This window comes from Pezoporus flaviventris, unplaced genomic scaffold (genome assembly GCF_033815535.1).
Source record: "Pezoporus flaviventris isolate CSIRO_AGI_PZ_B2104156 unplaced genomic scaffold, CSIRO_AGI_Pfla_v1 ptg000066l, whole genome shotgun sequence".
Classification (NCBI taxonomy): Eukaryota; Metazoa; Chordata; class Aves; order Psittaciformes; family Psittacidae; genus Pezoporus; species Pezoporus flaviventris.
Genome location: NW_026892614.1, coordinates 21067226 through 21094240, shown reverse-complemented (window position 1 = coordinate 21094240; position 27015 = coordinate 21067226). Strand labels below are relative to the sequence as shown.

General features: G+C 37.3%; 1 protein-coding gene across 11 annotated transcripts in view; it reads right to left on the bottom strand.

The window, feature by feature from the left end:
• Nucleotides 1–27015, bottom strand: part of STXBP5 (syntaxin binding protein 5) — a 110440-nt gene that overhangs the window by 69368 nt on the left and 14057 nt on the right. For all 11 annotated transcript variants that reach the window (XM_061471495.1, XM_061471498.1, XM_061471489.1 and 8 more), the window contains 2 exons: nucleotides 9677–9758; nucleotides 8717–8817 (listed from right to left, as the gene is read on the bottom strand). In XM_061471495.1, the coding sequence (XP_061327479.1) occupies nucleotides 8717–8817; nucleotides 9677–9758 (183 nt within the window). The remainder of the gene's footprint in view (nucleotides 1–8716; nucleotides 8818–9676; nucleotides 9759–27015) is intronic.

Below are 27015 nucleotides of genomic sequence, written 5' to 3'. Positions count from 1 at the left end.
TTAACTGCAGACCATGTGGGTTTTTTCATAAACCAAAGTTAGTTAAAGGAAAAAAAAAAAAAAGACCAAAAAAACCCTACCACCTTAATTGTGGTTGATTCACAACAGTTGTTATAGCAAATGATAGTATTTCCTAGAGGAATTTAATTACAGAAATATCAAAAAAAAATTATTAATGTGCAAGTTGGAAATCAGGCTTTTAAGGGAAATATTTAAGTAAAAATGACAGGCTGTTATCTTGAATGTATTATTATGACAACAAAGCCTAATTTAACCGTTGCCTTTTCTTAGCCTACCGTATTATGAATTATTATATGTTCTTCAGAAATTTTCACTGCTTTAACAAAGGGTGACAAATGCTTTGATGAATGACAAACACTGATGATACATTTATTTTTCAGTCACTAAAACTATTTCTAGAAGCTCAGGCTATCATTATAGGCCTGCAGTTACTGTAATTACACTAGCTATAAAATAAAAATTTTCTAAAAAGAAAAGCATTAAGCTACCAAAGTTGTATGCTGCATACCTCTATATTCAACTTTTCATTCATGGGATAACCACCATGTAAAATCCAGAAGCTGAAAAGTTTAATACTTATGTTAGCCTAGATTCCACATCCATGGTCTCTTATCAAGTCTTCAATGGGCACAATAAGTCAAGAGTGTTAGAATTACATACTAATGGAAGCAAGCAGTGGCTGTGACTTCCTAGACTGCTGCATGGGGTCAATTTCCAGGTCTAGTAACTACAATAAGCTTAAAATACCTACCTGCACACAAAAGGCCTGGAGGGGAAGGTAGCGCATGCAGAGGAAGAATTCCTCTTCAATGCATCAAAAAACTGGCCCCTGAAAGGACCACGTGAATAAATGCGGTATATCACAGAGACTGGAACAGGTACTTCAATTCCATTTATATCCCATAACAACTCTCCAAATACATTCACTTGAAGGGCTGCCTCTAAGGGGAACTGAGAAGTACTTATGCTCAGTATCAGAGCTGTGATGTAGACTAATGGTGTCAACATGGAGTAACAGGGAATCAAAAGTCAAGAACAGAAATAAAGCTGTCACCACTGACGTGATCACTATTAGGTCCATTCAGATAATTTTCGAGAAAAAGGCTCAATTTTAGAGGTTTTGTACACTGCTGCAGGTGTCTGTACTCTTATGATATAACATTCCTAATATATTTCGTGGCTTACATGTTTTCCTTTATGAGGTCACATTTCACCACTCCATTTTAAGATGGCTTTTCGAGCTTCACTTGTACTTGCCTCAGAAAGGGTCTCCACATTTTTATGTACAGACAAGTAGAAATGGGCTTGTAATACAAAAGACTGAAGCACACAAGCATGTTGAAGCAACTGTTTGGAAAACTAAGAAAGTTTTTCAATACTGAAGGAATTCACACCAAATATCCTGAAGATCTGAAGGTCTCTTGCCACTGATAAAATCCCCTGCACTACATCTCCTGTTGGTGTACCAGACATGACTCAAAAAGTAACCAAATCCTTGGCATCAGACGATGCTTGTGTAAGCTGCTCCAACACATGCAGTTAGAGATCAACATTCCATCTGGGAAATTATGCTAACTTCTTGAAAGATGATAAAACTCCTTCTAATTACTTCATCTAGTTGATCACTATTAAGTAGCATTTTTAAGCCCACCAATTAAAAGAAGGCTTTATATGACATCACAAATGCAAGCAGACCTGATGAGCATTTCCTTTCACTCTGAAGAAAGCAGTTTAAAATGTATTAAATAAAAAAAGGCAGAAAACAGGTTAAAAAACTTAGTTGTGTTGTATATAAAACTTGTACTTGGTATAACGCTCTGCAAAGACTCCCAAGTGTTTCTCAGAAGTGTAGTTTGGATATGTATTTGTAATCCTCCTGTTAGTTACAATATAATCCTACCTCTAAACACACAGGGAAAGGGGAAAAAGTCAGCTCTCAAACAAAGCCTGGAAATGAAACAGTGATACTGATACACAGAGAGGGGAAGAAAAAACAAAAGCACACAACCAAAAGCCCCGAAACAGTATCTATCACCTGCTCTCACAGGCAAGAAACCTGTATGTCCTTCAGCTATCCACAAAGTGGCAGAATTTGTCAGTTTATAAATTCTGTGAGGTGAAAGGAAAAATTGTCTTGCAACTAATACCTGCTAATACACAGTCTGAGTATAAAGTTACAGTATCTAACAAAATAAGGTATGTGTCATAATAAAAGTTAAGTCTTGTTTATTAATAAGTAAAAACAGGTGGAATTTTTCACTCTGTCTACAGCTCTACAGTGAGTAGACTGTTTTAAACACAAGGCTCAAGTTGCTGTTTAGAGCAGGATACAAAAACATGAAAGCATAATTTCATAGCTTGTAATTGTGCAGTTTCATGATGAGGAAAACTATTTAAATCCTGCAACATAAAAGTTGTCATATTAAAAATTAAACTTATCAATATATTCAATGATCGATATGCAAAGCACCAAATGCTCAGCTCTATTTTTACGCTATAATTCTGGTTCTTGTCTTTACGCTAAGTCACAGAACAAGTAAACTACTTCCTCTGGCATTAGGACAGGGAAACTGAGTTCAGGAAAGGTGCAAGTCTTACCTAAAGAAATATTTTATATTTGTATGTAAAGCTAAATGGTTTGGGGTTTGGTTTGCAGCAAAGGAGACTTGGATTTGCCTATCCATACCACTTTCCTTCCCTCCTGTCGAGGTTTAAAGCCAGTCAGGCAACTCGCTCACTCACTCCCCCCACTTCTTTCCCTCCCCCTACTGCTGGAGGGAAGGAGAGGAAAATCAAAAAGAATGCAACTCCCATGGGTTGAGATAAGAACAGTTTAGTAACTAAGGTATAACACAAATCACTACTGCTACCACCAATAATAACAATGATAAAGGAAATAACAAGGGAAGAGAATACAACACCTCAGCACCACCCGACCGATAACTCACCCCCCCCCCAAGCCCGACCAAGCTCCAACCAATACCTCCTCCAACCCTGCAGTCTCCCAGCCCTTCCGGCTAACTCTCAGTTACATCCTGGGCATGACGTGCTGTGGTATGGAATACCTCTTTGGTCAGTTTGGGTCAGGTGTCCTGTCTCTGCTTCCTCCCGGCCTCCCCTCCTCCCTGGCAGAGCATGAGGCTCACAAAGTCCTTGGCCAAACCAAAACATCATTGTTATCAGCTCTGTTCCCAGGCTGAAAGTCAAAACACTGCACTGCACCAGCTACCAAGGAGGAGAAAAATGACTGCTACTACTGAACCCAGGACAGTATCCACCCCTTATTCCATCCCATGTACGTCATGCTCAGATCCCACATTTTCAATATACCATCACTCTTATCTAAGTGCATGAACCTGTAGCTATAAAGCTGCTGAGTCCATCTGGTCCATGATGCCAGGCTCCATCTCTTGTAACAGTCTTTCAGAGCAGGAGAGACTGCGTGCAGTGTTCACACTCGTGAATAATCTGGGCAATAGTGTCCATTGCTAAGTCCACCCCTCGACCATGAGCCCATCTCTATGTTGCATCTCTGCTCTGATGGCCTGAATGTCATGGGCCCACCAGGCTCAAAATAATTCACTGTCCCCTTCAGCAGTTTCTGCAGCTTGTTGCTGGGGACTCCATACAGCTGCCTTCCATCTCTGAAGCTTTCAAAGCACTGGAGGGGCCCAGTGGACTAGATACTTGCCCATACTGTCCCACATGCCCTGCCATTCATGACTGTCCAGCCTTGGGAAAAACCTCTTGGTCCTCCCATATCGTCATCTAACCCCAGAGAAGACCCAAACCCTACTCTGCTTAAATTTCGGGATCAGAAAAAATGATTGTGGGTAAAATACAGTCTGTATGTGTGCCAACATGCTGATCCCCATCACAGTCAGCAGCGAGGTCCCAGGGGTACCCAAAGGCCATTGAAAACCTTCAGAACTCTCAAACGATGCTGCTGTACTTGTCACCGGGGCTGGTGTAGCTGCTGTGCTTGCCGGCTCTCCCACCGCCAGCTTCTCTTTTCCTGAGTCCAGCTCTTCCTCCTCTGCCTTGCTGGGAAATGCTGCGTGGGCTCCTGCGTCCTCCTGGGGCTCGGCAGGCGGCTGCCGGGGAATGCTCTCGGCCGCCGCGGGGCTGGGCTCGGCCGCGGGCCCCGGGTCCTCCGCCGCCTTCTCCCGCCTTCTCTCCGCCTCCTTCCGCTCCTCGACCGCCCCGATCTCCTCCACCGGCAGCCGGCCCCTCGCGGCCTCCGGCTCCGCTCCCGCCGCCGCTTGGTCCCCGGGGCCGCTCTCCCGGGCCGCTTCAGCAGCCGCCGGCTCCCGGGGCCGCTCCCCCTCGGCTCCCCGCAGCCTCACGAAGATGGAGGGTAGGGTGAGGGCCAGGACGGTGAAGAGCAGCCGGACGGCCAGGTACAAGTCCACGGCTACGTCCGTCCCGCCCTGCCGCTGGAGCCCGCCCGTATTACAAGCCATTGCCATAAAGCACAGTGAGACAAGAACCTTAGCCCAAGCCCCACACTTGATAAACACTAACACAGCAAATACCGGCTCTAAGTAAGTTACTCTCCCACCCCCCTTTTTTTTTTCTTATATCTGGTTAGACTGTCACTTCACCATCTCTTGAATTGGTTCTGTGAAGCCCCTGGCTCAGTAGTGATGTGAATTTGACCTTTCACACCACAGATCAGAACAAAATGAAGTAGTTCCTGCATGGTAAGAAAATTAAAGCCAGACTGGGTATCTAGCTTACAACATGCTTTCAATATTTACCCTAATAAGAAGCATTAACTATGCTTATTTCGCAGTTAATCTAGCCTAACATATTTGCTACTAAGTCAAACCAAGTTTGATGCAAGGTTTGCATTACATATGAACACACGATTTTATTACCTGTAGGATATTTACACAGGTATGTAATGTAAAAAGGTATGCAGATGACAAAAATTACATTATGATTCACTGAAGAAATCTTAGAGAAGTACAAAACCTATGATACTAAGTAAGTTCACACACTGAAGTTTGCATTCTGCAAAGAGGTACTAATACACTTTTAATATGCAAGCAACACCCTACCCTCCTCCCCATGTCAGCATCATTATGCTTTTTTTTTTTCTCTTTGGCCCCTACACACTGATTCCCACAGTCAGACAGTGGCCAGGCTTAGTATGACATGGGTTTAATATTCTCTAAATTTTGCTTGGCAACCAGAACATGGAGCAGCTGCAAAGCCCACACAAACACAACAGAAACAAAAGGCTAGAAAACTTGCAGAACAAGCGTGTTTAGCACTGTGCTTCTGACATCTGCCAGTAATTGCAGCTAACAGATTCGTTATACATCAAAAACTTCATCAATCACTGGTTCAGAAGACTTGCTTCAAATTACTAACCATCAATGGTACAAAAGGCAATCAAAAGCTATGAATCTATTCAATGACCAGTTTCCTATCTATAGATACTCAAGTCACTTAAAGATTCCACAGAAGGCATCTTTCAAGACTATTAGCTGCTACTTTTAAAGAACTCTTTTGTACAAATCTAAAATGCTGCAAGTTACCCAATGAAGACATTATCCACAGCTCAGAACAGTCTGTAATGGACATAGAATTATTCTAAAAGAAAAAGAAACTCTCACCACTCTGTTCTTTAAATTCCTGGAATTTTAAGGCTGGAGAGGCAGGAACTCACACTTTCCAGTCATATACTAAAGACTGCATTTTGAATTAAATTACAGGTAATTTAATACTCTAACTCAATTTTCAGGTAAGTATAAAAAAACCCTTGACACTACACAAGCGCTTATAAACAAGCTATGTCTGGTTTTTATTCCTCGTTTGAAAGATGTTCAGAACAGGGCTGAAGGTAATCTAGTTTGGCTAGCTTGCTAACAGGAGAAACAAATATGAAATCCAGAAATATCGGGCAGTAATTCTTCCATATGGCTAAAAGCAGGGAATTAGCCTGGTAAAAGGCTGTTCTAGAATACAGAATTCAGTCATAGCATTATAATTTAGTTCTTTTTTTTTTTAAATAGTTCAAGAATAGTTTTCAAGACTGCAATATCATTTAATCTGGGTAGCTACCTGCTACAGTTAGGTTACAATGCTACAGCCAACCTTCTAGTTCACATTTAATCCTCACACATTAAACTCTGACTTCTTAGAAACAAAATCGAAGAACTGGCTTGTGACATGTTGAGCTCAACTGCTATTAAACAAGACACAAATACTGCTTTTCTGCAGTCACCATGAGTCCAGGTATGTAATTTTAAACCTTAGGATCTACAGAGTCCTAGAGCAAAAAACAATATAACTGGAATAGTGGTTTCAGTCATGGAGTCAGATTTGGCTTAGTTTCGCCTCCAAGGACACTTTTTCCAATGTGTTCACTATTTATTCTTTCACCCAAACATTGCCAAGATACTGAAGTCCCCTACCCAAGCTGTCAAATTAAAGTATCATTAGAGAAGATATTGCTCTGTTGTAGTGTTTAGTATTGTAAATAACTCCTTTTTGAGAAGTTATTTATCCTTACGAGTAAACCTTCATCCCACAACATAAATTATTTTAAAAATTTTGTTAATTAGGTATCTAACAGCTTGGCGTGTGTAAACTGAGAAGACCCAGTATGATTCATGAACATTTAATAAACTTAGTAGGTAATATAATGCGTATGACCTAAGCAATGCCTATTTACTTCGAATTCACATGATATATCAGACCTATTAGGTATAATTACTAAGAATGCCTAGTGTTATAAAAGGCACCTATTTAGAATTATTCTATTGTGAAGTTTTGCAATTCTCTGAATTTCAGAATCAAAATAATTCCTTCGTAATGAAATTGTGCTTTACTTTATAAACTAGTCAAGAAAACAATGTTTGAAAACAGTTAACAGTCATCCAGCATGACTTAAGTGGCTAGGACAATGTATGGTTCTGGGATTTTAAGTATTCTGGCTACTTTTATATGCTATTACAATAGACAATTTAATATTAAAATTGCTAGAAGAAGCCCATGTCTCCAACTATACCTTCACCACTCTTGGCAATTATGGTGCTCTCACAGGTTTTCCTCTTTCCAAAATTAATAACAAATTCAACCACTGAAGTGACACAAGTGACCTAGTCAGCAGCCGAGGTCCAACTGTGGTTTGAGGCTGCAAATCTGAATTTTATATTGACATTTAAGTAGGTACTGAAGATGAAAGTCTTAAGTGGGCATAAGAAGGGAAAAAAATTGAGTTTGGATACACCACTGCATCTCATATAGCTGGAGAATACTAGTTAAACTAGAGGTTGTAAATTGCATTTGACCTTTATGCTGTGTAAAGAAACATAGTCACTCCCTTGGGGCAGAGAATTTTGCTCTGTCAAAGCCTTATATTTGGTGCAGAAGAGTTCAGAATCACAAAATGGTTTGGTTCTTAAGAAGCCTTTGAAGACCATCTGGTTCCAACACCCCTGCCATAGGCAGGGACACCTTCCACTAGACTAAGTTGCTCAAAGGCCTGTCCAACCTGGCCTTGAACACTGTCAAGGATGGGGCAGCCACAACTTCTCTGGCCAACCTTTTCTAGTGCTTCATAACCCTCATAGTGAAGAATTTCTTCCTTATATCTAATCCAAATCCACTCTATTTCAGCTTAAAATAATTAATTATCCCTTGTCCTATCGTATCACTGCAGGTCCTGGTAAAAAGTTTATGCACAGTGATCATAGAAACAACCTCAAAAGGGACTTAGTCCTCTAGCCCCAAAACCTCCAGTAACCTGCATTTAAGTTATTCCTAACAAATTTACGTATAACTTGCTCTTTAAAACCATGAGGTTACTCTATAACCCATCAGTCTGTTTAGCACTTTGCTTCAACTTTAGACATTAGAAAGTTCTACATAAATATTTAACTTCCTCTTTCTGCTGTTACCCATTACTTAAAGCTGATTACTTCCTGCCCTGTTCAACAGAGGCACAACTCAGACGATTCTGTATTCTTGCCAGTATCCTTTGAGCTCACCAAGCAGTCCACCTCTGCTCAAAAGCAGACATAGCATTCCAGCTGAGATTTCACCCATACCACAAAAGAACTACTTTCCCAAAAGGAAAGACTACTTGTTATTAAAAATAAACAACAAAAAAAAACCAAAACTCACAAAATAAAACCACATTTTTACTTTTTTTTTCCCAGAAGTTAAATCTTCTGACTTTTTGAAATTTAAAGTATCACCCTAGCCTGCTTACTACACTGTTAGTCTCTAAATTGCTAGTCAAAATGCATGTTGTTTTCAGCTTCTCTGATACACACAGGGGCTCTAACACTGCAGAATTCCTGTTTTTCATCAAGGGGGAGAAAAACTTCTAACTAAAAAATTGAACTAGTTTTGTGTTGTTGGTGCACAGACATACACATATATGCACACACTTTGTCTTGTTACAGAATTCCTTTGGAGACATACACTGAAGGTTTTCTATCCCTCCACTTTTTAAAGATGAGAAAATTCATGTTCAACAATGCAATATACAAAATGATAGAAAGTCATTTCATTTTAGGTTACTAGCGTGTCTATTCACTGGGTCCTAACAGCCTGCAATTCAAATGGGATGTAAATCCAGTTTCAACAGTGTAACAAGTTATAAACTGGACTGCATTACTTACAATAGCACATAGAATGATGTTAAGGGGCAAAGGAATAATAACCAAATCCTTACCGTTCTCGGTTAAATTTGAGTGAATGAAGTATAGCAGGTCTCTTCTGACGTAAGTTCCACAGGTGTAAGGTATCATCAGCCAAGGCACTCACAAGAGCTCCCTATAGGAAAGAAAAAGTTTTAGTCAACTTATTTTCATAAACCTACTAACAGTATATCATCTTCATAGTGGAAGTACATTGCATATTTGCTACCAGGATGAAAAAAAAACTATTTATAAACATGCACATCAACAGTATAGCACATATAAGGTTTAAGTACTAGCAATGAGATAATTGATGTGATCACATGTCATTCAGCTGACCCACATCTGGTTCAGTGCTATACTGAGGGGTGATGGGGAAGAAGCAGCTTTCCCATGCATGATGTACATCAGTTCCCTCATGTCCAATCTCTGCAAAAAAACTACACAATGAATTCAGCTGCTAATAGCTATATGCTAACAAAGCTAGTGAAGTTTGACTTCACCATTCCTCTGAGCTAGAAACCCCTCTACAAATCTGGCCTCAGCTAGCTCAAGAAAAGCTCTGCTGTCACATCTTGGCTGCTACACTGCGAGAAAGAAAATATATGTGAAATTACTGAGGGATCAGATTAGGGATCATTGCTCAGTTCATGTTTAAAACAATAACTACTGAAATAAAATGAACCACTTACTGAAACTATTAGTACTATTGTAAACATTATTTACTACAAGAGCTAACTTGCGATGTTCATTATATGAATAAGTGTTCTTAGGAAGAAAGTTGTTGCTTCTAGCAAGAGTACTCTAGAGACAAAGATTTTCAGCAGTTAGTCCAGCATTTACTAAAAGTATAAAAAGAATTTGTAATTGCTATTACTGTTTGCCATTCATGTTTAGAGGCACTTGTGTTAGCTGATTTTGATGCTTACTTGCTGAGAAATTGAAGAAAAAACAGTCCCCTCTGAATTATGGAATATGTACATCATTTTACTAACCTCATTAATCAGGAACTGAAGCTGAATTACTGCAGCTCCACTGTCATGTTGGCAGTAGCATTCAACTCCTGGCCGACCAAAGCTGGAATTGGTACCATTAAGGAATAATTGTTGTATGAGACATAGAGGGAAAACAAACAAACATAAGAAAACACCAAACACCATAACCAACATTGTCACTAAGACCACACTCGGACAAGTTAACATCCTGCCTCTAGTTAGAGCACCCAACATATTTAACCATGGAGATCTGAGTAATCACCACAAAAAATAATTTATAAACAACACAAAGGAACACAAAAAGGTTACAAGGCCCACCTTGTTTATCTCCATGTAATATGAAAATTACCTATAATTGCTTAACTTAGTTATTTAAAGGATTTTTCATCAATCAGAACATAGAATAATGAAGTAGTTATTTCCCTAGTGTTAAATATCAGAGCTAGTATAAAAATTTAGTTTATTAAACTAAATAAGCATCATAATAAAAATTACCAAATTTTTCAAGTTTTAAAGGAGTTCTCTCCTTTTAAGCACTACTTACAGATGGAAGAACTGAATAATGCAAAGCATGTTGAAAAAAAATCTGCTGCAGAGATAAAAAGATCGATAGCCAAAATATGGAGGAGTCAATGGGAAATTATGGATAATATAAGTTTCCAGGATCTCTGTATCAAGACTTCCTGGATTCACACCAACTATTAGATAACAAAAGCTTGTTCATTTTCCCTCTCACACTTAAATTAGTTCAGTATTTCCATAATGAATATTAAATAAAAGCAGAAGTAGCAGCAACACAGATTTTTTCAATTCTCTATACTCGATTGATTTATTAGTTGCAGAGATTCTGTATTTCAAATGTGGTTATCCTGCTTTCTTCTGATACAGAATTCAGGAAATTGTCCAACATCTAGGAGACAGGGCAGGAAAAAAAAAAAAACAAGTCTAGATGAATCTCACAAAGTAGCCAGTATTTCATCACTATAATATGCCCAGAATTTCTGGAATATAATTTTCCAAAGAGCTAAACACCTCTTGACAGCCACCTTAGTTTTTTAAAGAAAAGAAATCATTCCAAAGATGTATGCAAACCAAGGAATATAATGTACAATTTGCTCTCTCAGTATACACTAGGAATTAATAAACCAGTACAATTCTCACCCATTCTGTATTTTTTCCATTTACTGAGAAATTGTTGATCAAAACTGAAGTAGATACTCTTAAAAAAAAAGAAAAAATACATGCATTCCAACTAGAGACAGTTGAAAGCCTAAACAGATTATTAGGTTGCATGCAAAAAAATTCAAATACATCTTCACAGCCTCTACGAGACAAAACGTAAGTATATATACAATAGAAACAAGTCTGCTTCAACACAGTAGCTGAACTTTATAAACTTCAATCGTATTCTTCTCTTAGGCTAATGAACCCGCATAACATCCAGTTAATTGATGAGAGATGCACTATACAGATGTTGAATAATCCAGCAAACTTAATACCAGATTCTTCCCTCAACAGAATTAGTAACTTAATTTTGTTCTGCCACGGAAGGGCTTAAAGAACCAGCCTGCCTCACCTGTTTTTTCCCCCTTGAATTTTAAATTCTTATCTATATGTTTCTTGCATTAAGAAGTCATCTGCAGTCCACTGATAGTTTATACCTCCAAGCTTAAAACTAGGGGGGGGGTGGGGATATCCCCATATATAATACCTTCCTATGAAAATTCAGTACTTTTAATAGAAATTCATTGCTTTTGCATTAATTATGCATTGACTACACAAATTGCTGCATTAGGAAAAAAAAACTAAATATCCCCATAACGAATACTGATCTTTCAGAGCACATTCATTCCAGCCTTGCTCTTGCTTCTGCATTCACTTGAATTAACAATTCTTTGCAGAAACAGACAAAAAGAAATTTCCATGAAACTCAGATGTTTACAGGAACTGAAACATAAAACTTCTTATTTATCTGCACTGACATAGGTAGTTTTCAAACAAACAAAAAAAAAACAACAAAAAAAAAGCATCCCTTGAATGTCAGCTTCCAACATAATTAAATGTAGCCCTTTTTTGGTTCACTCACACAGTTTATTTGGAATTAAGGCTTTAGAGCTGCTTTGCTTCAAAACAAGGAAAAAACCCAGAAAAACAGAAAAGCCCACGGATTCCTCAAGTTACTTCAACCTTCAAATTATGTTTTCTTTAAGCACTTCTAACACAAATATTTCTGAAAGTTAATACAACAAAAAAAAAAAACCAACTTGAACATTTCTTTAAATAACAAAATAATTCTTTTACATTTTCAAGGACACCTGCACCAGTTCTCTCTCCAGAAATCAGTAAATATGCAGCAGTAGGAGTAAGTTTACACAAGCTTTAAGCATTCAGAGCAAGTTCTTCTTTTTGACAAATTAGTGGAAGCCTCATATGCAGAACTGAAAACAGAATTTGGCTTTTTTATAGTGCTTACAGCTATCAAAAATAGTCCTTGCAGTAGTCCCATTTAGTTCTTTTACCCAAGGATTATGTCATCTTCACTTTTTCACCTAGCAGCTAAAATTATTCTTCTCATCTCAAATTAATATCATCCTCCTAACCAGCATTAATCTTCTTTTCCAAAGCAAAGCAAAGCATCCCAGTTTTGCAGGGTATGCCGAGTTGAAAAACCATGCCACTTAAATGCTGACTGTAGAAGGATAATAATACATGCCCATTTTGGTACATGTTAAGCATTTCTCAACCACCCAAAACAGGCAGCATTCCAAGCAATGCAGTTTGCCCAAATCCTCTATACTTGCCTATGCGTGCTTAAGGCAAGAGAGCTCACTGTACTAAGCAGTGATCATCTACTGCACAGTAGTCCCCAAAACAGGCAAAAAATAATAATGAATAATGACAAGATGGACAAAGGATTTTAATGCTGTAGACAGGAAAAATTCTCTGCCAAAGAGCCAGGGTAGCTCTAGAGGAAATAGTCTGCCCTGAGCAATTTTCTAAACAAAGACACTTCCTTTCTTCTTCACTTCCAAGCATTTCTTTCTACTATTCCTGCTTCATCCCCATTCCAAATATTAACAAACTGGATAAATTACTAGCTTCTCAGCTGTGCATTTGAATATTGCTTCTGTGGTCCCCACTACAATTAGGAAATTAACCCTAGAAAACCCTAGTATTTCACTGCATGGGTTGTTTGGTGTTTTTGTGGTTTTTTTTGTTTTTTTTTTTTTGTTTTTTTTAAAGCAAGTAGGGCCACAAGGATGATTGGGGACTGGAGCACCTCCTGTATGAAGATAGGCTGAGAAAGTTGGGGCTGTTAAGCCTGGAGAAGAGAAGGCTGCATGGAGACATCATGGGAGCCTTCCACTATCTGAAGGGGGCCTATACAGATGCTGGGGAGGGACTCTTCATTAGGGACTGTAGTGACAGGACAAGGGGTAATGGGTTAAAACTTAAATAGGGGAAGTTTAGATTGGATATAAGGAGGAAATTCTTTCCTGTTAGAGTGGTGAGGCACTGGAATGGGTTGCCCAGAGAAGTTGTGAACGCTCCATCCCTGGCGGTGTTCAAGACCAGGCTGGACGAAGCCTTGGGTGAGATAGTTTAGTGTGAGGTGACCCTGCCCCATGGCAGGGGGTTGGAACTAGATTACTCTAAGGTCCTTCCCAACCGTCACTATTCTATGATTCTATAAGTAAGAGACAAAAGCTGTGGCTAAGAACAGGAAGAGATAATGTACTTGTGTCCTACAGCACCATTCGTTTCCATAACTGCTATAAGTGCAGGTTATACAGAAGCACAGTACCACAATAATTTCATATTGCATAATGACACTGATTTACTTTGGTTTGTGAGAAAAGGCAACAGCTAAAATATTTTTCCAAACAAGCTTCAGGCCTAAGGTTACACTCCCCTCCCCCCCCTTCCCCCAAACAAAACTAAAGCATTTCAATTAGTGATATGAGAGTTCTCTACACAAAACATTTTTTTAAGAAGTACTACTATTATCTACAACTTATCGACACTAAAGCAACCTGGCACACATCTGCCTTAAGAAGTCACATTTTGAAACAGAAACCTAATTCCAGAATATTTATGAAAGCCTCAGAAGAGCAATTTGGTTGCTTGGCTTTTTTTAAAGTTACTTTAAGTAGACCTAGGGAATATCAGGTTCTTCTTCATCTACAGTTCACCTATCTAACATAGGAGGCAGTTCCAAAAATTATAGCTATGAATTCAAGCCCTAACATACGAGATACATTTATAACATAAATTACATCCAAAACTATCACCACACAGATAGTCACATCTTCATGTCATTCATTACACTGCTATGAAAAGTTTTGATAGCACAGCACAAGATATGGACCATGTTCCTGTATCAGATTTGCCACTGTTACGATTTTTAAGATAAATCTGAAACTGTAGCAACTTTTAAAACTAATTCCTAGATGCTTCTCAGAACTGTAGCTGTAACATCTCACAGTACATAAATATTTGACAATTTAATGAAGAAAAAAAAAAAGATCTCCAACTAGAGGAAAAAACATATCACTTATGTCAATTACATACAAAGCATTAAGGGTAGTAGATAACTCACAGTATTCTTATGTGTACCAGTCTGCAGCATATAGTTCTCCAAGACTACGCATTATACTGACACGTTTTACTATAGTCATTGCTATGTAGCAGTTTTCCACTTCACTTACAGGCAGCAAAACCATCACTTACTTTGCACACACTTTTGTGGGTGCTTTGATTGTGGTTCCCAAGAACTACTGAACAGAAAAAACAGACAGTCACAGTGAGATTTCCAAACAGTAGCTGAAGTACATAAACGTTAAAACTCTGTCTGGTGTTACTCATCATTGCGGAGTCTGGTTACAATGCAACAACAGATAAAAAGCAAAAGATTAACTTTACTACAAGTTACAGAGTACCATAAAGTCCACTTATACATCCAAGCACAAAAGCAGATTCACGCAACTTTCCTAACTTTCAATCTCGCCTGCACCTAGATCTAATTAACACTAATACTTGCACATACAAAAGCATGATCTCACAGAAACAATCTTATGAAGACCAATCTATCCAGACATACAGGTATTTAGCAAAACAGTTATAAAAAAAAAAATAAAACTGAAAGTACTACAGTCAACACTGTCTATAAAACTGATTTTTCTACAAACAAGACAATAAAAAAAAACCAAAAAATACTTTTGGGGGATTTTCAGACTTCAGACCAATCCTGACACGGTAAAGATTTTTACAAAAAAATAGTGATATGATACAAGTAGTTTCCTTCTAAAGCTTTAGGCCTGCATAACATCTTGCTGTGTTTATACCACTCAGCTAAGCAAGTCTTTATTCCTCCCAATGTCTCAGTTTTTCTGTCTGCAAAAGGATACAATAATGTTAGCATATCAGATCAACTTTTCTATATGTAAACAACAGCACCGTGGCCTTTAGAACTGAGACTGAAGTTTGCCAAGTGGAAATACTATCAAATTACTATTAACAATTTGCTATGGAAATTCCAGCTGAACCATTGCAATGAATTCTCCTTCTGCCAGCTAAGGAGTGTGAGAAGGGAAGAAAACTCACAGTAAGGAAACAGGGTAAGAAAATGGCAGATGTCAGATACAGTCAGAAGACAGTGGCTGCAACTTCTGTGCAAATACAGTACCTGTGAATTAGCTGATATCTAGGTACAGCTTGACCTCATTACTCGGACAGAGGTCAATATTACATTTTATATTTGGATATCAAATCATCATGAGAGAATAAAGAACCATAACTCAGATGATCTGATTGTCAAAAAGTATTTGAGATGCATTATCATGAAATTATTTAATACCATTTGAGTTCAGCAGCTCTTACATCTCACACAATGAGTTTGTTCTTTCATAGGGAGGGGTGAAAGCATATCATTTGTCCTTGTTCTGTTGGGGGGGGGGGAAGGAGCAAAACCGATATGGTATTTAAACTGCTGATGTTGGATCTTATTACAAATAAGATCATATTACAAACAAGATATATTAGGTTAACAGGTTTCAGCAAACTATTACTGCTCTTGGCCACTGCAGCTTTAGAAATTTCAGTGAAGTTGTGTAGTCACAACTGCCTGGAAGCTGAATTTCTCAACTTCCAGACCAGCTACAAATAACATTAGTTGCTGCATAAATACAGATCAACTTCCTTAAGTATTCACTTTGTTTATAAAACAATACTCATCTTCTTGAATCAGCTGGCTTCTGATGCTTAAATGTTAACATTAAAAAAAAAAAATATATATATATATGTGTTCGATTAATAGGTTAAAGAAAGGAGCTCTGTTTTGAAAAATACCAAAGTACATAGATCTCGAAGTTCATTAACTAGTTTCTGTATACAGAAAGGTCCAGCAATTTTAAAGCACAAGCCCACTTTTTTTGCTTAGAGTTATGCATTTTAACTTTAAACAATTTTAACTAGTTTGCATAGAAACCAATAGAGAATGGATAGTGAGCCATTATTTATTTCCAATCCATTTTCTAATAATGATAATAGCTAGGAGTCAAAGTACACCTTAAACTTCAAAGCTGCTTACATAAATATGCACAAATACATTATTTCCCAAACAGCTATGAGATCTGCCAGCAAATTTTCTGTAAAGGCTGTATTTGGTAGAATTTCCTCATAACTGCCAGTGAGTGGCAATCGTTCATTAAAACAAGATGTAATTAGTAGTACAAATGCAAACAGGATTAAAAACCTGTGATTTAAAAAAAAAAAAAAAAAGAAAAAATCAAACAAGAAACAAAAATTGTCTTTAATTATAAGCTTCTATATGCACAATTCACAAATAGCAAAGCATGCTCTTAAATGAAGAGGTAAAAATCATCAATTTAGACTAAAATAACAACATTCTGTTTTCAAAAACAAGCTATAAAGCTATAAGCTTTCCTTGATTTTATTCAATTTGTTTTCTGATCCAGGTTTTACGACCAAGAGCTTCTGCTACTTTAGTCAAAAAACTGTATTTCAGCACTAATGAAAAAAAAACAACAACAAAAAAAAAAACAAAAACAACAAACCAGCCAAAAACAGTGACTAATCTGGTACTTTTTTGGGTGGGATGGAAGGGAAGGGGAATGATAGAACACAAGGGGAAAGAGTAGGAAATAGCATAACGGTTCTTCTGACTAAGCATGATGCAGTGAAATGTGTGATAAACTGCTAATTCACTAAAGTTTTTTCTGAAGACCCTATACAGATAAGTAAATCCAGGAAATGATGATATATTTTGAAAGATCTTAATCAAACTTCAGAGGCAAAACCTTTGTATTCTGTTGCAAGCTTCCAAGTCCTGCTCACCTGTCATCAATGTAAACCAGTTTAATTTTTATCAAATTTCAACATGTTATTACAGATATCCTATCCTTCTGGTAGCCCATACTGTATTATAATATCAATAATTAACCATGCTTTTACTCTTACGTCCATAGCTTCTTGGCCAAGGCTTAAGGCAGGACCATTCTATGCTCTTTGAAATGAGGAATAACTGGAGCAAGAATGATGCCTTTGCCCAGCATCCAAATATTTTATACAGACATTGCCAACAGCAGCATTAACAAATGTAATGTTCTGAACTAGATGTTAAGTGAATTTATATACCTATTTATCTTAACTTAGGAAAACACAAAGAACCATAGGTATTATCTAACAAGAAGGACAATTCAACTTTGCCAAAGACCATGGCCAATCCCTGAACAATCAATTATTGTTTGCCAATTTCTGATTTCAAAGCAGCTCTTTTGCTAGGTCCAGAAGACTCTCTTCATTCACAAAACACAGTGTATAACACCTTCCTTAACTCTCACTTGCCACACAAACCTTCTTCAGTTATTTTCAAGTCACTGACTACTGGATGTTCGTAACAGAAGATTAACTGTAACCAGTTAGCCATTCCATCTTAACCTGGTTCAAATACAAGCCCATTCTTCAATCCCCTCCCTGCAATTTGAGGAGTAGCTAGACTAACCTGCTGAGTCTCAGTTTCATTTGTATCTTGTTAACCTTTCACATCATTTTGAGGTTATATAGAGTAAGACCTTAGGTACTATTACAACTTACATAAACTGAAGTGGTTCCCCCAGCCCTCCTGATCCTCAGTTAATATTTCTCTCCTTTTACAGAACTTGTTATTCTCGCAGTCTTTCCTTTTGGCACCAATGCCTTATTTCTCAAATTACCCCTATTATTCATATTTTTATATTATATATTACATATATATCACTACCTTTATACCCCTATTCATCCTTTTTAATTTTTCTCTTATCCCAAACCAGGTTTTGCCTCATCTGTCACCTTTATTATGTCACCTATGCAATTTATCATTCTTCATATATCTACTTTTTCAAAGGCATAAAAATCAAGTGACTAAAGCAGACAGAACTGAAGAGATTAAAATTAAAAAAAATACAAAATTACCACACAGAAAAACCCCACACTAAACACTTAAAGAGTGCTGCCAGATCTGGACGAGAAAAAGGTCTTAAAAACCACCTTATATTAACATTTACATTGGTCACATGTATGAATTTCTCCCCCAGAGTTTGCTGTGGTCTCTCAGTACTGATATTAGCTTCCTCCTTTGGACACAATCCTCCAATACTTATCTTGTGGATGAGCCTTAAGCCCATCTTTATGCTTCCCACACCATTTTGCCTTGTACCAATGATGGAAATAACTCTCTCTTCCACATAAGCTTCTGTAGAAAGTTTAGCTTATTGCTACGAGTTTTATCAATACAGTGGTACAGGTTATAGCACATTTTTTGCTTTATGCAGCCTTTTGAAGTACTTGCCAGTAAAGTCACTTGTTAAAGTGCTAAGAGGGTCACAGACTAGAAGTACCAGCACCTCCATTATATAGCCAAAAAGTAGAAGCTCAGACCCGAATCAAGCCAGTAGATACCTCTCTGTCTATACCAATTTGACATGACAATCTGTCCCAAAATCATAGTGCACACAAGTTGGAAGATCTTCCAAATACCCAAAGTGACGTTCAGAAACAGTATTGATGCTACTGCTTAAAGTATTTCAGCTAGCAGTGTCTAAGTCCTAATTTGAGACTAATGCAATAAATGGGTCTAGGGAGAGAGTTTCCATGAAGTCTACTCAAAGGCATAAGTAGAGAGAATTCCTGAGTGCCATATTGAATGGATAAAATTTAAGATTTTTACAATAAGCCTCAAACATATATATGCCATCAATAACTATCCTCTCAGTGCTATGCTTAAAAAGGTTATATTGCAAAATAGTTAAGTGTTTTCTATTTTATTTTAAGCCTCCTCAGATTCCACTATTGCATCATATTTTTTAGGTTTTCAAATCCCCAAAGGAATTGATAAACTTATTGTTTCACTATTATCAAAGTAGTAGTGACAGTTTCAAAGGTGTGCTCAAAATTACCACTACAAATGAAAAACTAAGGTACAATTCAAGCAATTCAGTAGATGGCACTCTTCCACCAAAATCAAAAGAGGAAGCATGTCCTCACACAGACAAGGGGTACCTTGGAACTGCGATTCTGATTTTCAGCATGCAAACCCAGTACTTACTCATTACATTGTTTGATTTTTTCCTGTGCTTTTTCATAGAATTTACATGTCAAAATATTAAGAGTGATTACTATGTTTTGTTGAAATACATGTAATTTTACTTACTTTGTTCGGACATCTCTACTATTACACATAGCTCCATTTCAGACCACAAAAACAGCTGCATATCAGTGTTGCATGAAGTCATATTTGTGGCTTGTGTTTACCAGAAAACCAACTTGAGGTGGACTATTAAAAGGCTGACATTGTCCCTAGAAGGTGCTTATGCAACCTTAATTCCTATATCCACAAATATATTATGGTCATTTATTTTTAAGAGCTTATGCACTACCTCAACATCACTATTAAATGTTTTACATTATTTAACTAACTTTATTTTAAAATAGTGTCAAAGAGACATTAGAGAAACCTAAACAGCACGATAAAAAAAAGGTATTAAAACATGCAATTCTTCAATATAAAAATGTGAAGCATAGCATTAAAAGCAATGCTACACATTCCATCTTAGTCGTTGCAGATGCCACAAGAGATCTGTAGTTTGCTCTCTCAGTGTACTTGATGACTTCAGATGGATTCTTTTTTTGGCCCCAAGAAATGCATCGCTTGACAGTGCTAGAGGGTTCCCATGAGAGTATAAACACAGAGCTACTGTTTTGTACAGGCTGTAGATGTCAGAAACAAATAGCTTTTATTAGCATTGGGAAGGCATAATTCAGACAGTATGGTAAGGTTTCCAAGTGTCTACAGATCAGTTCAAGACTGCAAAAGGATGGAATACAGATCAACAGAAAAGCACAGTCCAAAGCAGTTCTCCTATGCATCTTTCCTGCAGTTTTTCTAGTAGACACATTAACTATGAGATGGAGGGAAGGTATTACCTTGCAAATCCAGCTTTACTGAGGGGCTGGGTTTGTTTTAGTTTGGGTTTTGTTTTTTTTTTTGATATTTTAGAGAACCTGGTCATCTTTTAGCCTTGTATGTTTCCAGTTCCTGTCAGATTCCAAGTAACTTCTGATACTTCAGGCAGTGCTCATCTGCCCCGCTATTACAAGAATGTTTTAGTTGCTTGTCATCTGATAGCAATTACTGAGGCTGAAGAGCTATTCTGTCAAAGTTGATTAAAAAAAAAAAATTAAAAAATAAATTCAAAAAAAAAAGAAGTCTTGCAGGTAATAGTTGCTGTGAGTTTTATGAAAACAAGAAGAAGGAAGAAACACAGATTAGGCCCATATCCCATCAAAAGGGGAAGGGTGGCAGCATTACCTCAACATCCTAAAATAGAGGCTCTGCATTAAATGCTGCAATCACAGGAAACATTGCAAATGTTACAACACACAGGTAATCATACTACAAGATAGAGCCATACGATAGCAGGTTTCACAGATAAAATGTCTGTTTCCTCTAGATAAAACAATCTAGAATTATGAATATCCACATATTACAACTCGCTTCCTAGAACTAAAACAGTTCTGGTTCCAAAGAAGGGGAAATGCCATTCTCTTCATATGATGGCTTGGAGGAAATGTTATATAGAACAAATCCCAGTTTTGAGGCTGTCAAAGATGCAGAGCTAAACCTGTTTTGCTGCTCAGCAATTACAAGGTTCCTCCACAATCCTGTAGTTTAATTGAAATACCTAGCAATGATTCTGCAAGAATGAGGTCATCTTAAGAAAAAACATACATGCATCAAAATTTATTAGTGTGACCTCTGACTTATTATGAATGAGGGAAGGGTTGAACAAGTAAAGAAAACTGAGCATTTGTCTACACTTGCTGCATAGTCAAAGAAAGGCTGCAGAAAAAGAGTAGAGATTTTCCTTTCCACACAGTGTTGCCATCTCCTTCACTCCCACCCTGCTCCCAAAATGCCAAGAGAAGACACTCACATTTTCACTATTCCTCCCTCTTTTTTAAATGGTAAAAATAGGGCAAGGTAAAGAGCAAGTCTGCACAAAGATGCGCTTGAAGACGTACAGCCAGATTCCTCAAAAAATTACAACTTTCAAAATGACAGTTGTTCAAGTACAAAACTTGTACGGAACTTTTTTTAAAGCAATTTGGTTCCCACTGGAATCCTCAGCAGGTTATTTACACATGAGAACCACTTGAAAGTGAAATGACTGCAGCTTCCCTAAAAGATAAAACTATTAAAAAACTTAGTAATCATACATCTTCCAAAACAGTAACCTCTATCATCATCACTCTTCACAGAACTTCCTCCACAAATAAAATTCAAAATACAATAAAATAAAAATCAAACACTCACTATTTGAGGTAGATTATCACCACAGTCCAGAGCTTTAATAAGGTTTTAAATGTCAATGTCTGAATTTACAGATGTCAGACAGTGTTTCCCACCTTTTGTAGGGAAGTTTCCAGCATGGAAAAGAGCTCCGTAACATTAAAACATCCAGGGACTCAGACAAAAGGAAAGTATTGTCTGGAACAAGACTCATCATCCAACCTCAAGGTGGTTTCCAAGCAGCAAATACCGATCATTAAAATTAATGTGGCATTATATTCAGACCTGCTTTGAGTCAGGAGAACCTGCACTGATACAGTGTAATTCACTGCTTAAAATATTTTGATTAATCCATTTGTTTCAATGTTTCAGTGCCAGACAGCTTTTCTGACAGGCCAATATAGAAAACGAAAATAGTTTTAAAAGTTCACTTTTGTAAGACCTTTCATCAGAAAGCACAAGTGGAAACCAGCCATGTAACTCTCAGCCACTTTGTGCAACTCACTAGAAGTTGCAACATGTGGAAGTTTTACATATGCTCTGCATAATGAGGAGTAAAAACACAGAAGGCTCAGATACATGATGGAATACTAAGCATCTAAATTGGTATCTGTCAGACTAAGCCTATGATATTACATATTTAATAGAAAAAAGAAAAAAAAAACCAAAACAAACAAACAAACAAAAAAACCCCATCAAACAAAGAAAAAACAAACAAACAAAAAACCCAAACAAAAAAAAAAAAACACAACAAACCAAACAACAAAATCACAGGGGAGAACTACTGTTTCCAAGATCTGGCCAGAAAAGTTTAAAGAGAATGAATACTATCTTTACATTCAAAGTTTACTTCTTCTTTTAAATGTTAGCATAGCAGAACAGCAATCTAACAGCAGAACAAATAATCCCGTTGTATGTTCACAGTGGTTGAGAGTTATGTGTGAATTGGAATAAAATAAATAAATAAATAAATAAACAAAACAATAAAAGCATTACACTTCCTGATGGTAAAGAACTCCACTAAAGATAAACTCAAGTCACATGTATTAAGAGTGGGGAGAGGGAAAAAAAAAAAAAAAGTGTATTTTCCCTAACAAAAAAGGGATCTCTACCATGCAGATTCACTTTAATTCTTTGAAGCACTAGAATTCTGGAAGTCTTTTGCTTGCAAGGATAATGAAAAAAAAATAAAATCCAAACTGATTGATATGCTAGCACTGCAACCTGAAGTCTGATGACTACTCACTTTTGCCCAATGAATGCCCAGGTTCCTAGCTTCAGCCTCCAGGAAAGGCTGACAGAAGTAGGCTGATTAATCTAGAATCACTTACAAATCCCATACACATTTTGAGTCTGCTTGACTCACTAAACTTGGCAAGTCTGCAGAGAACAAGTAGTCTTCAAATTAATTCTGCAGAAACGAAGCTGCAGAGTCAGGCCAAAGAAATGTTTCAACAGAATCAAGCCTTATCCCTCCGCAAGAGCCTCACACATACACAAAGCTAACACTTCCTGAGCAGAGGTGAAAAAGAGTTAAATCAGTCATTCACTCCAGACCCCCATGGCTATATTCTTTGAAACCACAGAGGAACAGCTACAATTAACTACCAGGAGTGCCCCTGGACAAAAGCACACCGGAAAACCATAAGATATATTCCTGAAGAATCATTTAGTGAGAAAATGAAATCGGTAAAATAAAGTCAGACTAACTGGGTTTCAAAAGACAAGCAGAGATTATTTCTATTAATAAATAATTTCCAATAATGCAAAATAGCAACTATCAAAGGAAGGATAACTTCCTATAACCTCCTCAAAGACAAATGAAGAGAGGAACACTAACTAGCAGCCTGTTTTATGAACCCAGCATGAAGTCTTTTTTACTAAAAACCACTACAAACTGATACATGAATTCCAGTCAAGCATCAACAAAAATATCATGCTGAATGGCATTTATTAGTAGTCCTTGAAAAGAAAAAGACAACCAAAGAAGTAGCATAGCAAATATCTGTGATCAGCACTGAGCTACTAAGATAGACTACTAAATATTTTTTAAAGTTCTTATTAGGAGCTGAAAATATATTCATAATAATTCAGTATCACTCAGAGAATGCACTTACACTGATCATCTTTAAAGATTCTCTATAAATACAACATTAGACATAAAGACATATGTCAACATAAAGACAACACTAAATATCTCTCAGTTTAATTTCATCAGAAGTGAACTCACCCCAGATTAAGCACATTTGTATAATTTACAGTTATATGTTCTTAATGTACTATAGGAGACAATGACAAATTACAGACTACAAAGGATTTTCTACTTTGAGGGGAAGAGGGATTGGTAGAAAAAAAACAAACACACACTCTATGTGGACAAAGTTTCTAAACTATGTTTTTAAATATTTTACCTTTTTTATGACATAAATCTGCTAATTTTAAGTTTGAAACTAAGTAAAATTACAGGAATATTTTACAAAAACAGTCTCTTTGAATAAGCTTTCCTACAGCAAGTGAGATTTGATTCCTAAAAATGCTAGTCCATTACTTTGCAAATTAGAACTGCAGCAGCATCTTTTGCCAAACAGGTACAACTACTGTAGTAGCACGCTATAACATAACACTGAAGAATGGCACAGAGTATTTTTTCCCTTTGAAAACTTACTCAAGGTCATTGTTTTCTAAACTTGCCCAGCACTCTAACTGTAACAGTAACCTCCACTGCAGACAAAAAAGCAAAGGCAGAGAACATTATCAGATCACTGTGTGATTACCACACTCAGGTTTTCATGCCAGCTTCCTTGACATTAAAACTCACCACTGCACCACACGAACAGTCTATGTTTCATATTCTACCATATCATGGAAACTGTTTCATCAACTGTTGAGGCATCAGATAAATTTTGCTTAAGCAGCAAAGGTCATTTCATTGCTAACAAACCACAGAAACTGAGAAAATTTCAAACTGTGTTTATAAAAAAACTATAGTGTGAACTAATGAATTGAAGAAGTTTGTGCAACCATGATGTTGAACAACTTCATAGTTAAGGAATTCTTTCCTCCAACAGGACTCTGCCAGAATAAGAGCACAGGAGCCACCATACTGGCTCAAGCCAGAAGCCCACGCAGCCCAGCACTGTCTTCTACAACAGCAATTCAACATTTTTTAACGAGAGCAAACAAGCCTGGCCGCTTTTCGCAAGCCTATCTCCTTTCTACTCTCAAACCAAACCCTCCAAACCTAGTGGATTAGGTGTATTAGAGGACAAATTCCAGTCTAGTCCCTTTAGTTTTTGCTTATTGAGCTAGTTTGTCTGTTCCCCTCCCAAAATGCACTGGTACAGCCTCTGCCGACACCATCTCCTACACCCACAGATCCTTGAATTTCACTAGCCATTATATTCAAACTAAAAATTGGTGGGTTTTTCCCCTCTTTTAAATCAGTCTAGCTCTTTTAAACCATTTAGTGAATGCCCCTAGTTTTTACACTGCAAATTTGCTTAAATAACAGCTCAGCATATATTTTAACGAGTGCCCTCTTGATTTGACAACTGATTGTTTATCATTGGAGTGACTGCCTTACAGGAGGATCAGCATTCACAGGAATTATACTTTTCCTTCTCCAAATCCTTGCCACTTGAAACGCAGTGACAAGGAAAACATAAGACTCAAAGTGAACACACCATTGTCTGTATGACAGTAAAATGATACTTTCTTTAGTCACTATACTCTTCCAAGTTTGCTAAGCAAGCTTGGTAACAAAAAGCAAAATGCCAACTTCCAGTACTTGGTTCAGAGAAAAATACATATCCACTTATCCACCAATTTGAAGCTTTGTACTTTGACTACTGTAACCTTTATGCCTCAAAGCTTAAGCCAATCCAATTTTTTCTTTAATATATTGTATGTATTACCTATAATATAGTACATTAAATACATTTCTAAATATAAAGTAAGAATTATACATCTCAGGTAATATCAGCTTGATTTCAGACAGGTGAATTACTATGAAATGATACACAAAACTTACAAACTAAACATTTAAGTAGTATTCTTGGAATTGAAGTAATGTCTTGCAAGTTTCTGCAGCCTTACTAGGAATTGATTTCTTCCCTCTCTCCCTCCAAGTCAATCTTCGAAATAAAGGAAGACATTTGCAAGGGACAACTCAACTGTAATTGAGTTATGAAAACCTGTAGGTAGGTAACAACCAAATATTTCCCTCCTCCTGGTTTTAGGAACTATCCTTTTTTAAAAAGGGTTTCACTAAGGTAAGAGCTGAAGCCTGTAAATATTCTGCCCAGGCCAGGGTGCACTAGACACAGATAAGTTAAGGTCACTTTTGAAAACTTAAGGGAGAAGAGCTTATCCATAATTTTAACAAAATAGCAAGGATCTCTACAACTTCTGCCTACTGAAACGAAAGGCAGGCAGCTTCTATTTGCAAGAGGAACTGTGGACAATGATCACCTCTAGTGTTTATTAGGCTGATACAGATGACCTTATCCCCAGGAGAAAGAGTAGTAACAGCCTCATTTTTATCTATTTTATAAAGACGACTTTTTTTTTAGTGTCTACCATCTACTCATATTTAAACCATACACCAGCACATTTCTGGCCCCTTTGGAACTGTAATTTCTAGTACCAAAATAGAGCTAGCTTTAAATATAGTCTGCTGCAAATACAAGTCAGTTCTGCTGCAAAGTTCAAATACTGATACATTCAAATATTTATCACTTACCTCCCCAGTTATAGCTATGCACCAGCTGTAATGTCTACATACTTGCAGATCTGTAGAAGTGTTTTTTTCCCCTTAGAGCTGTATTTGCAAACTGCTGTAACATGCATCCCTACGACTGCTAGCACTATTGCTACACTGAACATGTTACAGTTAATTTTCCTGTATTGAAGAGATGTGTTTATTAAGTTTTAGTCAGGTTATCTATAGAAAAATATGAGAGGTAAGAGAAGTTGCACAAATGTCATAAAAAAGTAGTCTGGAAACGACAGGTGCAGTTAGTTAAGCACAACAAGACTATCACAAACTACTGGAATCGCTTCTGGTTATGACATACCAAAATGCAAAATGGAAGCTCCTAAATATATTGCGACCAAACTTCACCATTAGCACCTTCTGACATGCTACTTCTCCCACTGGGAATTGCCAGCAGAAAGAGCAGATCATCAGTCAGTGAAGTTTGCTCAGGAAATGCCACCTACTCCCCACAATTTCTCCTCCCTTCCCATGCCATGTCGTCCCCCCCCCCCCCCCCGCCCCCCCTTTTTTATCCAGAACAGCATTTATTTGATCAGAAAATTATTGGAAAAGTATTCATGTTAAAAATAAACAAACAAAACAACATTAACCACAAAAAAAACACAACCAGAAAACAAAACCGCCCCCACAGTTCTTACTATTCAAGTAAGAAAAGAAGCAATATTACAGAAGTTAATTTCTACCTCTTCCTTACAGCATTCTCTAAAGCATCTA